General features: G+C 36.5%; 1 protein-coding gene across 2 annotated transcripts in view; it reads left to right on the top strand.

Moving 5' to 3' along the window:
• The window catches only part of LOC145263605 (unconventional myosin-Id-like), a 461,413-nt gene that overhangs the window by 343,834 nt on the left and 102,771 nt on the right, over positions 1–14,808 (top strand). For both annotated transcript variants that reach the window (XM_080120445.1, XM_080120446.1), the window contains 2 exons: positions 12,712–12,765; positions 13,913–14,008. In XM_080120445.1, the coding sequence (XP_079976571.1) occupies positions 12,712–12,765; positions 13,913–14,008 (150 nt within the window). The remainder of the gene's footprint in view (positions 1–12,711; positions 12,766–13,912; positions 14,009–14,808) is intronic.

A 14,808-nucleotide genomic window follows, 5' to 3' on the forward strand; every position in this document is an offset into this window, starting at 1 on the left:
AGTGACCTTCAGGCCTTGATAAGTAGTAAAAGAAAAGTCTAGCAGATCGAGGGGAGAAGCTATTTGAGTAGAAGGCTTGCCGGCATCTAGTGATCTCTACAGTGTAGGGTTGGGATTTTTGTTGCGTGTCTGGTTTGTCAGGAGCATTTACGTCAAGGGGGGGGGGCACCAGTGCTTTGAGCTCGTCTTAGCACTTTCCATTAAAGTACTTGTAAAACAGGAACAGGAATGCTACATTTCGGCGATGGGACAGATGTTGGAGTTTGGCTGACAGTGTGGGACCTATTAGCTTGGCGACTCTTTGTTGAACCCTATCTAGTGGCGGATGCACCAGCCAAGATGTGACAACAATATTCCATGTATGGGCGAATAGTGGCTTTGTAGAGATACAGGATACTCTAAGGTGTGAGTAATTTTCTAGCATGGTACAGGGAGCCCACTTTCCTTGCAGCTGCCTTGGCGGTACTTCTGCAGTTTAAATCCCGTTTTTCCGTGAGTCTCACTCGGCAACGCCCGGCGGACGACGAAAACCGGCCCGGAAAATACCGAGTGAGCGTATTCACTGAAAAACCGAACGGCAAAGAGACGTGAGTGAGCAGACGACACCAAATTGGAAGAAAAGAAAAAAAAAAAAAAGGAAAGGGAAGAGTTTGATCGCGCTTTCTGTTTGGGAAAGCGGAAGTAAAGAAAGACTTTTAGTTAATCCTGCAGTGTTTTTATTCCGTAATCAGCCGTTGCCTTTTTTTTCTCTTTATTTTCTGTCGAAAGCGATCGATACGTTTTTTTTTTTCTTTTTTTTTTTGTCTTATTTTTTTCTGTCGAAACTGATTGATACATTTTTCTTTTTTTTTTTTGTTTTTTTCAAAACTTTCCAGTTTGAGACGTTTTCTTTTTTTTTATTTCGTTTTTAACTTCACCGATTGAGACGTTGTTTCATATAAATACAAATATTACAGTGAATACTAGCGAAACATAATTTTTTCTGACATTTCTGACGGAATGTGGACACGCCTGATAACGCTAATTCTAACCTGTATTCCTGATAATTTACTTGCGTTTTTGAATCAATTGCGAAAATTGTTTTTTTTTTTTTTTTTTTTTTTTTTTCATTTTTCAAGTTTCGATTTATTGAAATTATCGAATTATCGAATAATCCTATTGATTAACATTATTTTTGCTTCAAGGAATTTTTTTTTTGATGATGATGATGATGATGATGATGATGGCGGCGATCATTAATATAAAACAACGAAAAACAAAATGGCGGAATTGATTTCGCATCAAAGAATTTAAATCTATTTGTGCTTAATCGAATTATTTAATTGATTTGATCAGTTATTACGAATGATTAATTATTTTAAAATGATTTTGTTGGCATTGCATTTATTTTATAGAACAAAAAAACACATCACAAATACACACACAAGTTTATCTATATATCTATAAAAATGAGAATGTGTGTGAGAACACTTCTCAACCTATATACTCAACAAATTTTGATCCACAGACTTGAAATTTGGTATACAGGGTATTCAGACACGTGGGAAACTTTAATCAGTTTTCACCCAGAAAAAAGGGCTGCTAAGGAGTCAAAACTAAAAAATCTGTACGTTACGGGGGATATCGGATTTTTATCTACTTTTTCTTTTTTTTTTTTTTTTACACGGTGATCACCACTTATCAAGGCCCGGAAGCCACTCAGGGATAAGGGTTATTGCAAGTACATTACGTTAGTGTGGAGATTTGATGAAGTGTTTACTTAAGGGGGCGGTTCATTAGGAATTTGTTAACGTTGGACTTGAAGACATCCAGGTTGTAGTCCGGTGGGAAGCAGGCAGACGGAACAGAGTTCCACAGAAAGAAGCTTTGTTCATGGAATCCGCGTTTTGATTTAGGCACAGATATAGAGTGGGGGAAATTTTTCACAGTGGATTCAGCTAGACGGGTGTTTTTCGTGAAAGATTTTCAACTGTTTCATGATTGCGCATGCGCGAATCGTTCACATTATGGTAAGAACAAGTAAGTTTGAAAACAGCTTTTAAAGAGAGTGTCAAGATGGCCTTGTGGTTATCGTAATTGACTAACTGTCTTTAGGTTTTGGTTTCGATCTCATCTCAAGTATCTTTTTTACTTATAAGAAGTAAACTATTTAAAAAAAAAAAAACATAGTACTCCCATGGTCATGCCTCAGTTTCTTTGTGTTTTTTTTACTTTATTTATTTTTTTAAACGGATTTAAGATTACGTTTAATACCTACGTATTTCTGTTTATAATAAATAAGGGTACTAGTGCACTTATTGATCCATGCTGAAATAATAATGTAATTATTTAGAAAGCCATTCTTAACATGGGGAGGGGGAGGGGGAGGATGTTTTGTACCTATTCTGTACTTTAACCTTACAATCTAATAAAAAACGATATCATAAAACATTAATTAAACTTGAAAATCCTATTTAAAAATAACGCGGATCAATAAGTGCATTAGCACCTAAATAAGAATTTTGTATTAATTTAAATATAAATTTATGTGTATTTTTACAACCGGGTAACTCCGGGTAGCCGCTAGTAGTAGTAGTAGTATATATATATATATATATATATATATATATATATATATATATATATAAAAGTGTGCGTGTGTGTGTGTGTGTGTGCGTGTGTGTGTGCGTGTGTGTGTGCGTGTGCGTGTGTGTGCGTGTGAGGACAATTCTCAACCTATATACAGAACAAATTTTTGATCTACAGACTTAAGACTTGGTATATAGGGTATTCAGACACGTGGAAAACTGTTTAATCGGTTTTCCTCCGGAAAAAAGTGTTGCTAAAAAGTAAAAAAATGAAAAATTGGTATGTAGTGGGGAGGGGTCATCGGATTTTTATCTGTTATTCAACTGTTTCACGAATGCGCATGCGTTAATCGTTCGCATGACAGATAGCATATGTTAAGAATAAGTAGGTTTGAAAACAATTTTTACAGAGCATGCCACGCTGGCCTAATGGTTATCGTACTTGACTCACTGTCTTTAGGTTTTGGTTTCGATCTCGGCTCGAATATGTTTTCTTTTACTTACAAGAAGTGATTGGTTGGTTGGTTTTTTTTTTCTTTTTTTTTTTACACGGTGGTCACCACTTATCAAGGCCCGGAAGCCACTCAGGGATAAGGGTTTTACAGCATATCAACCATTTCAGGTAATTTAATGCTAAATCCAGTTATTTTTAAAGAAAAAGTTTTTAATAGAATATATATATTTTTTTTCAAGTCGGATTCTATTTAACCCATAGACTACAATATGGTTGTCTTCAAGTCTAACGTAAACAAGTTCTTGATGAGCCGTTCCATATAAGTTAACAAATTTACCGAATCTCCATTACTAACGGTTATTATATTGTACAATTTCTGCTGTAACTCATATCCTTGAGTGGCCTCTTGGTATTGATAAGTGGTGATGCCTATGTAAAAAAAAAAAAAAAAGATGGGACCCTAATAGGTACTACCACTCCGGGTCAGAGTGGACCTGGGAGCAATGGCAATTAAAGGGTGGCTTCACACTCCCAAAGCCTGCAAGCTGGGGCCCTCACCATCGGATATAGTTTAAGGTCATATCCGGGACTGAACAAGAAGTGAACTGTTAAAAGAAACATAATACTCGCATGCACATGTTCCCGTTACTTTCCGTTTTTCTTTTTTTTTTTACTTCCTTTTTTTTAAAGGAATTTAACGTTACGTTTAATACCTATATCACTTTGTTTATAATAAATAAGAATTCTGTATTAATTAAAAAAAAAAAAAAAAGACAACTTATTCACCAGCCAAAACCAAACACTACGTCCTCTTCAAAACCAGTGGTATATGTTGATGGTAAAGCTTTGAAAACAGTATCTTCTTTTATATACCTCGGCTCTATTGTGTCTGATGATGCTAAATTTGAAAAAGACGTCCAATGTAGAATTAATAAAGCTAGTGAGGCATTTGGTAGGTTGCGACACAGACTCTGGAACAGCCACGATGTGTCTCTAAAAGTAAAGGTGGCAGTCTACAAATCTGTTGTTCTGCCTACTCTTCTGTATGGTGCCGAAACGTGGACCTTGTACCGCAAGCATATAAATATGTTTTAATGATATCGTGGGGTTTATGTTCGCACCGAGCATCCATACAATGGGAATATGTCACAGACTCCTATAAGGATATTGGAGATAAACCGTAATAACCAGATATATTCTGATACTACGTTAACCAGATTACGCAGACATTAGGTTGGTGCAAAAACAATATAATTTTCTTGAAAAAGCAGCTCCAACGTATGTGCCCGAGATTGGTCAATATGAAGGGACCAATCCTCCTTCATGACAACGCTCGCCTGCATGTTGCTCAACTGACCCTGCAGAAGCTGAACGAATTGGGCTACGAGACTCTGCCTCATCCGCCGGACCTCTCGCCCACGGATTATCACTTTTTCAAGCATCTCGACAACTTCCTGCGTAAAAAATGCTTCAAAAGCCGAGATGATGCCGAATCGACCTTCAATGACTTCATCGTTTCCAGAACTCCGTATTTCTATGCTAATCAGAAAAATAAACTTGTTTCTTGTTGGTAAAAATGTTTCGATTTTGATGCATCTTATTTCGATTAATAAAGTTTATTAGGAAAGGAGTTTCGATCTTTTGAAGTTGAACGTAAAAAACGACATTATTTTTGCACCAACCTTATAAATACTTTTACAGTTTTAACAAAAGGGTTACAATAATATCGGGGGGTTCTTCTTTTTCAAGAAGTTTAATTATATTTGATAATAGAGAAATAGGCCTGTAGTTACCTACTTCTAGTTTTGAGCCCTTCTTGCATATGGGTATGACTTTGGCCAGCTTAACCATATCAGGAAAAACTCCAGTATTGAGGGAAAGATTGATACACATACACTCCAAATGATGATACACATACACTCCAAATGATGATACACATACACTCCAAATGATGATACACATACACTCCAAATGATGATACACATACACTCCAAATGCATAGAAATGCTAAATTTGCCCTCCAAACAGCCACAGAAATGGAACAAAGTTGTGTTTATTAAGGTCTTTATTTTAAATTTTCTTGCGTCTCCTACAAAGGGTGCGCCCCCTAAAACCCCATTTTGGCGCCCCTCAGAAACCTTGGCTGGGGGGGGGGGCCTGGCCCCCGCCCCCCCTGCCACCACGCTAATGGGGTCTACATTCACGCCGAACGTCCACAGAATGCCCAACTGCAATATACAGGGCGACCCTTCAAAAAACAGAGGGCATTCAATTGTTTTTCTGAGCATTTTACAGTCAACGGAGAAAATAAAAAGGCCAAAGACCCTAGATGTGATGTTTTGAATATAATAAACTAGTTATGACCAAAGTTTAATTGCATTCGGACAAAACACTAAGAAACGGGGCCTAATTAGAGTTGGGGCCCGTTTTTTTTTGGGGGGGGGTCACCTTGTATTAAATATGAAAGATGTCGCCGTGGAATTTCCACAGGCCCCGTTAATATATACAGTAATGTATACACAGACAAACCCAAATATATCTACCGACGTTTCCAAACTCTGTACCTTACAGCATTATTTTTACAAAACGCTTATTAAGGACGCACGAAAAAAAAAAAATGTCGATCAACCGCGGAGTTTTGTTTTCTTTCTTTAACGGTTTCCTTAGAAATGTCAGCGTGACATTTGAATGCACGCAACATTCTTTTTTTTGGTTCCATAATTTGGCGTAGAATTTTCATTGCTTTAGAATGTTACTTCGTTTGGTTAATGATCTTCGTATACGAGTTGAAAGCGTGCAGAGGTGAAAGAGTGCAATGTTGAAAAGGTGCAAAGTTCAAAGAGTGCGAAGGAAATAAAAAAGCACCTGTTGCAGATTGCAAATGCCAATGAAGAAATCAGGATAACAGGCACAACTTCCGGGAACACACAATTCCTGAAAGGCAACTCTAGTATAAAATTTTACATTGCCCCTGTTTTTAATATATTACTATACTAGTATTTCATCCCGGCGTTGCCCGGGTGATCGGAAGTTTTTTTTTTTTTTGGTTTTTTTTTTTTTTGGTTTTTTTTTTTTTTGGTTTTTTTTTTTTTTTTTACACAGTGATCACCACTTATCAAGGCCCGGAAGCCACTCAGGGATAAGGGTTATTAAAGTGTATGTTATTGAGCAAAAAAAAAAAAAAAAAAAAAAAAAAGATAAATTTTTTAAACTTGGACTCCTATTATGACCCCTTAACATTTATTGTTTTGGGCTCAAATCAAGTTATTAAGTTAGATCCATGCCCAAGGAACCTATATCTAAAACTTCAAGTGTTTAGACCCAAAATCTCGAAAATAGTGTGTAAAAGTCAGGCAAATTAAAAATAGATGCGACCCCCCGGTCATAACTCGTAGATATTATGATTTAGACAGCATATAAAAAGTTTTAAAGTGTGAGCCGACCGAGAAGCCCGGCAAAAAAAGCCTTTTGCAGACATACACAAAAAATGCACACACACACACACACACACACACACAAACACGCACATTTTCACTTTTATATATATATATATATATATATATATATATATAGACTAGTCGGGTACCCGGCGTTGCTCGGGTGTTTTGAGGTGTGTGTGCTCTTGAATCAAAAAGAAACACAGAGGAGGGGGGTGGGGGTAAAAAAGTTTTGGTAGGATCGAACCCAAAGGCGAAATTGGAAAATTATATGTGAAGAAAACGTGACACGTTAACCGCTCGGCCAGCGAGAAGGAGTTACTGAAATACGTTTGAATTTATTTAAGTAGTAAGAGATTTGACAAGTGCCCGCACTTAATGACTTAATGAGGTCGAATTTAATTAATGGCTTAATGAGGTCGAATAATGAGGTCATAGTTAATATGTTCTGCGGGACATTTTTAATGAGGTCAAAATCCGGTTTGTTTGTTTTTACCCAACTTTGGTGAAAACCGGCTCCCCCGTTTATTAGGGGAGTGTCCAGCTGAAAACAACTGTCTGATATGATGGTGAAAAGCTGACATCGACCAAACGTTTACATCGCTTTCCAGAGACTACCAGGAACTGCCGATTCGAATCCAATTTCGCTTTTTTATACTGAAAAATGAAAGAAACACGCAGCGATCTAAAAATCTGGAAAAAATAGCGCATGAAAGTCGGGCAAATTAAATACACACACGACCCCCATGCGTAACTCGTAGATATTATCATTTAGACAGCATATAAAAAGTTTTAAGAAAGAGCAAGCTGAAAAAAGCCTTTTGCAGGCATACATATAAAGTGAACATACATACGCACACACATTTTTGCTTTTATATTTATAGAAGACTAGTGGGGGTACCTGGCGTTGCCTGAGTGTTTCGAGGTGTGTGTGGTTTTGGGTAAATTAAAAACAAAAGAATAATAAAAAAAGTCATTGCCCGGGTGTTTGTGTCGGGGGGGGGGGGTTAAAAACATTTTTGTAGGTAAGTAGGAAGGATTGAACCCAAAGCCTTGAGGCGAAGTTGGAAAATAAAGTGTGAAAAAAAAAGTGCGACGTTAACCACTGGGCCAACAATTAAATAGTAACGGAAACATGTTTGAATTTATTTAAGTATTAAGAATTGGCAGGTGCCCATACTTAATGACTTAATGAGGTCACTTTTCACTGACGAGCAGTTTTTTGATTTACTGCGGGGCAGTTTTTTTTTGGTTTTATTTGTTTCCCCAAGATGTTCGGGGTGAGGGGAGACCAGCTCCCCATAAAAGGGGATTGTCCAAATTAAGTAGCAATTGTCTGATATAAAGAGAAACTCCACATTGATCAAAGCTGATTGCTTTTGGACGTTCCCGTCGATCGCGCGGGGAACGATGTGTTAGGCGTTGAATTAGTTTCGCTTTTATGTGAAAAAGCCGAATCCACACGCGACGATCCAAAAATGTGGAATATTTAGCTTTTCAAAGTCAGGCAAATTAAATAGACAGGTGACCCCTGTTGGTAACTCGTAGATATTACGATTTAGACGTGATATAAAAAGTTTTAAGGAGCGAGCCGACCGATCGTTTCCCGGCAAAAACCTTTTGCGGACATACACAAAAATGCACACACACAAACACCCATTTCCGCTTATATATATATATATATATATATATATATATATATATATATATATATATATATATATATATATATAATATCTCTCTCTCTATATATATGTATAGTCTATATATAGATTATATATATATATATATATATATATATATCGATTATATATATCGATTATATATATATATATATATATATATATATATATATATATATAGAGAGAGAGAGAGAGAGAGAGAGAGAGAGAGAGAGAGAGCGGGGTTCGGACTGGTAGTAATCGTGACACCCTGCACTGAAGAATCCCGAAAGGATGAAACACTAGTGTCTGTAGGTATTTAATTATTATAGTAAAAAAATAATTATATATATATATATAGATAGATTATATATATATAGATAGATTTTATATATATATATATAGATTATATATATATACAGATTATATATATATACAGATTATATATATAGATTATATATACATATTATATATATATAATCTATCTATATATATATATATGTATATATATAGATTATATATATATATACATATATATATAGATTATATATATATATATAAATATAGATTATATATATATATAATCTCTCTCTCTCTCTCTCTCTCTATATATATATATATATATATATATATATATATATATATGAAATCTTTCTTAACTTTTCTCTATCTCATTACTTACACCAAATTGTCACATTCCCTAAATGACATTCATCAACCACTTTTACTTGATTGTTCTTTATCCTGAATCATATTTTATTTTCTCCTCCATTGTTGAAATTGATTTTTCTCTAACTTCGTTTTGTGATCGTCAATTACATAAGAAGGTGTTTAACTCCAAGAAAGCTGGGATGGTCTTTGCAGCTTTCTAATTACCATTCCATTGGGTTTTTTCTTTGATATCTTTCCGAAGGGGAGAACAAATGAACACATATCTAAGGAAATGGCATAAACACTAGAGGATGACCTCCAATCTGTAGTGGAATGGAGACAAAAATGGATGGCCACATTCAATGCTGCCAAGACTAAGCTTGTTTCCTTCAATAATTACAAGAAACTTTTTCTACCACCAATAGCAATGGCCAAAAACAGATTACCCGAAAGTACTTCCTTTAAACTCCTTGGTCTAACATTTACAGGGAACATGAACTGGAATAGATACATTGAGAGCATTGTCAAGGCTGCTGCAAAAACTACTTACATCTGAAAGTATCCTATACCTCTATAAGGCCACCATTCGCCCATGTATGGAGTATTGTTGTCATATTTGGGCTGGTGCATCTGCTGCTTGTCTCTCACTCCCAGACAGGGTTCAAAAGAGAGTCGCCAACCTGATAGGTCCTGAACTGTCATCTAGCTTCAGCCTCTGTCCCATCGACTAAATGTTGCATCCCTCTACAAGTATTTTAATGGTGAATGCTCTGATGAACTACAAGTACTTGTACCCCCTCAACGTGATTACCCCCAACAAACCCGACAAGCAGCTAAATCCCACCCCTTCACAGTAGAGATCCCTAGGTGTAAGAAAGCCTTCTACTCAAATAATTTCTTCTCCAGAAGTGCTAAACTTTGGAACTCCCTATCGGGATTCTGCTTTCCCAATTGTACTGACGTGCAGAAGTTCAAGTGTAATGTGAACAGACATCTTGCTGCTCATCTCCCTTCATAATACCCCTGCAAATTATGTCCCCGATAGCAGCCCCCTACTTCAAAGTGGCACTGTGCCTTGTTTGGGGTGAAAATCGAATAAAAATGATAAAAAAGTATGGGGTGAATTCAGCCCAACCGTTCGACTCTTGTATTTTTTTACTTTATATTTTATTTGTCCCGTCATGGAGCAAAGCATAACATTTTAACGAACAGATACTACACTTTGATCTTGGCCAAAAGGCCAAGTAGCGAAATTCAAAAATTGAAATATTGAATTTCAAGTCAAACCAATGAATTCTTTTATTATTACATTTTCACCCCAAACAAGGCAAATTGCCACTTTGGTGTAGGGGGCTACTATCAGGAGCAACAACTACTGGGGCACTATGTTGGGATTTGGGCAGCAAGATGTCGGTTCATGTTACACTTGAACTTCTGCATGTCAGTACAGTTAAGGAAGCAGGGACCTGGAATGGAATTCCAGAGTCTAGCGGTTCTGGGGAAGAAACTACTGGAGTAGAAAGATCTTTTACATCTGGGGATCTCTACTGTGTGGGGGTGGGATTTAGCTGCCTGTCGGGTTTGTCGAGGGTGTCTACGTCGTGTGGGCACAAGTGTCTGCAGTTCGTCAGAGCATTCACCATTAAAATACTTGTAGAACAGGCAGAGGGATGCAACGTTTCGTCAATGGGACAGAGGCTGAAGCTTAGATGCCAGTTCAGGGCCTATCAGATTTGCGACTCTTTTTTTAACCTTGTCTAGGAGCGAGAGACTAGCAGCAGATGCACCAGCCCAAATGTGACAACAATACTCTATACATGGGCGAATGGTGGCCTCATAGAGGTAGAGGATACTTTCAGGTGTCAGTAGTTTTCTAGCACGGTAGAGAGAGCCTACCTTTTTCACAGCGGCCCTGGCAATGTTTTCAATATGATTGTTATAATAGTATGTAGAATCAGTGGCCTAGAAACAAAATGGCCGCCGACTTCTTTGAATGAGTTCAACAAGTCTTGTAAATAACATTTATGAAAATAACTTCATGCCCCCTACTTCAAAATGGCACTGTGCCTTGTTTGGAGGGAAAATTAAATAAATAAAAAAAAAAAGCAAAAAAAGACTTTTCATTTGTCGTCATAAGTTTCAAAGCAAACTTAGGCTGGTATTGCGCTATACAGATTTACGTCCCTTTTTTTAAATAGCATTTCTAAAAAAAAAAATTCCAGTTCTGTCAAAGTATTTTCCAAAAAGAATTAAATCGAATTACATTATATTGTTCTTAACAACATGCCCCAACGACCCAACAAAAGTACTAACGAACCAGATAAAAAAAATAGAGAAAAAAAAATGAATTTACTTTTTTTATTAGATATTTACTTTCATTTCTTTTTTTTTTTCTAGACACGAGTTTCGTTTTTTGTTTTTTTTTGTCAGCTCCTTACATCAAATTGGCTTTACGTCTTGTCTAGAACGCTTAAAAGCATACTGTTTTTTTTATTTCTAGTCACAAGTTGTGTTTCCTTGTTAGCTATTTACATCAAATGGCTTCACGCTTTGACCAGAACGATTAAAAATAACGATCCACCAAAAAATTAAAGAACAAAATAAAAACAGAGAAAAACTGACTTTACTTTATATATTAGATATTTTCATTTCTTTTTTTCTTTCTAGACACCAGTTGCATTCTTTTTTGTTAGATCATTAATCAATTGGCGTCTAGCCTTGTTTAGAGCGCTTAAAAAACAATCCCCCAAAAAACTAACGAACCATTAAAAAATAGAGAAAAAATTAACTTTACTTTATACAGGGTGTTTCAAAAGTCTTGGGAACATAACGATTTTAAATATGTTGTAATGTTCCCAAGACTTTTGAAACACCCTGTATATTAGATATTTATTTTCTTATTTTTTTCTTTCAAGACACGAGTTGTGTTTTCTTGTTAGATTCATTACATCAAATGGCTTCCCGTCTTGTCTAGATCACTTAAAAAAACGAACCAAATACAAAATGGAGAAAAAAACTAATTTTACTTTATATATTAGATATTTATTTTTGTTTCTTTTCGTTTCTAGACACGAGTTGCGTTTTCTTGTCAGCTCCTTACATCAAATTGGCATCGCATCTTGTATAGAGCGCTTAAAAAAGATTCACCAAAAGAACTAACAAACTAAATAAAAATAAAAATAAAAAATAACTTTACTTCATATATTAGTGTTGTGGAGACGCCCACTAATTAGCATACGTGGGTGAACAAGATATAGATAAAGGTATCAAGTCAGCAAGACCGGGGAGCTGTGTTCGAACGCCGAATAGGCAAGACGCATGTGCCGGTTGCTCCATGAAAGACTTTAACACAGCCTCTGCCGGACAATCTTCCAACTGCAGTACAACTGCACCTTTGTAAATATGTATTATCTTTTCGTCTTAATATATTTGTTTTACCTTTACTTTCTGCGTTCGTGTTGTTATTGATACAGACACAACAAAAAGAAAACAACTTTAATCGTGGTAGAAGGTGAAAAATTGCTGCCACCTTGTTTAAATCAATCTGGAAAACAATTAGATATTTATTTTCGTTTCTTTCTAGACACGAGTTGTGTTTATCTGCTTGCTCCTTACATCAAATTGGCTTTATGCCTTGTCCAGAGCGATTTAAAAAAGCGCAAAAGACAATCCACTAAAAGAATTAACGGACCAAATAAAAAATATAGAAAAAAAACTAACTTTACTTTATATATTATATATACTTTTGTTTTTTTTTTCTTTCTAGTCACTTATCTGCTTGCTCCTTACATCAAATTGGCTTTATGCCTTGTCCAGAGCGATTTAAAAAAGCCCAAAAAACAATCCACTAAAAGAATTAACGGACCAAATAAAAAATATAGAAAAAAAACTAACTTTACTTTATATATTATATATATACTTTTGGTTTCTTTTCTTTCTAGTCACGAGTTGTGCACCAACAAAGAGGTGAACGAAATTTTCACACATTTTACCAGGTTAGTTGATTTTCTTGTTTTGACTTTGCATTTTTTTTTTTTATATATAAGATAGAACATAAACTTGTCGCTCTAAAGAAATCAAAACTACAACTTTATTTTAAATCTTTTATTGAAAATATCAATTCAGGTAACTTGATTATGTATTAGAGCTGACATCTATTCAATATAGCCCCCTTCTGCCGCAATCATTGCCTCAATACAGATCAAGAACCTGGAGCATGCCTTTTCCACAAGCGCCAGCAGGAGCTCAGCTGGCTTTGGAGTTGTAGGAGGTCATGTTGGTGATGTTTTCAATGTATGACCAACCAAAGTAGTCTAGCAGATTCAGGTCGAGGGAAGGCGGTGCCACTGAGAGAAGTGTACAAAGTCATAGCACTCCTTTTGAAGCCAAGTCTAGGCCTCTTTGGGACTTGTGGGCTGGCGCCGAGTCCTGCTGCCACACCCAGGGTCTGCCAGCGGCCACCTTTTTGCACCAGAGGATCACCACACTCTTCAGCACATCCAGGTACACTTTGGTGTTGATTTCAAGCCGACTTTGAAGATGTGAGGTGGCATGAAACCACACCAAAGACCATAACCGTGGCTGGAAACTTTGTTTTCATCACCCTGGGCACATCTCTGCTATTCGTGGCAATTCAGTAATGCATTTTAAGGGTGCTGGCAATGGTCCTGTTGTCATAACCTGGATCGGTAGAGAGCAGGAGTTGTACAGCGGCGCATCTCTGATCTTGCTCATTTAACATTGTGTCACTTTGAGACATAATAGAAGGTTCCTATCGCTCTTGGGATTTGTACACAACTGGCCAACTAGTGGATGGTCTGCAACAAAAAAAAAAAGAAAAAGAAAACCGGTTTTCATCAAACGGAAATGGAATGATGTCGTCTTTTCTAAGGCGACAATTTTATAATTCCACCCTGTAAAGCCAACTCCATCTTTATCTTATTAACGTCATGTGTAACGTACACAGTTTTTACAAATAAAAACAAATTCAATAAACATTCTAAAATCAATTCACTGGTAATTATCCCTGACGATGGATCTAGATGAATCTTAAAGTACTTAGGCAAACAGTGACTATGGCATCTACATCATCCAGTTCTTGGCTGAAATAAAATGTTTAAACTTTTGCTTGTTTTTTTGTAGCTTTTGTATGGAGCCACTGATGGCAAATTGGCTGAGATGGGACTAGAACGGAACCCGAGCTTATACCATTTTATTAATCAAGGTGGAGAACCCAAGGTAACGTTTTTATTCTCACATTGTTTTCACGAAATATAAATGTCATTATTTGAAGTTGTCTTCAGTGTTATAATCTTCCTTGCTGGAATAATTATTTTTAGAAAGAAACTAAAGTGAATTACACTTTTTAGTGGTGGACTACAGTTTGCATTGTAACAAATATTATGGAAATAATTCTTATTCAAACATGTGGAAAACTTTTTAAACAGTTTTCAAAAGTGAGTACATCTCTCACATTTCTTCAAATATTTAAGTATATCTCTTCGTGAGACAATGAAAAGTATTCTGCCTGCAGCATATATAACAGAGTTAATTTATTTTCTCCTCAAAATAACTCAAAATATAGCCATTCAATATTTTGTGTGACCACCATCATTATCCAATACTGTGTTTACTCTCCTGGCCATGGAGTTTACCAGAGCTTCACATGTAGCCACTGGAATGCTCTTCCACTCTTCAATTACGACGTCGCAAAGCTGGCAGATATTTGAGACTTTGCGCACCTCCACCTTCTGCTTGAGGATGCCCCAAAGATGTTCTATTGGATTCAAGTCTGGAGACATGCTTGGCCAGTCCATCATCTTTACCCTCAGCTCTAAGGTTACAATCAAGATTCGGTTCTGGGGTTCGAGAAGGAGTGAATCACTCTCTCGACAACAGCACGTTTCTGCCCTCTTCTTTTCCAATCGACCACACCTGGCCTCTCGCCACCAATGTCACACCGCACAATTTGAACGTCAGCAACACGAAATACTTTTCAAGAGAAGATGTTCACGACTCTTTTCTTTTTGCCACCTCCA

Source organism: Euprymna scolopes, chromosome 39, assembly GCF_053919585.1.
Source record: "Euprymna scolopes isolate OS-2025 chromosome 39, ASM5391958v1, whole genome shotgun sequence".
Classification (NCBI taxonomy): Eukaryota; Metazoa; Mollusca; class Cephalopoda; order Sepiida; family Sepiolidae; genus Euprymna; species Euprymna scolopes.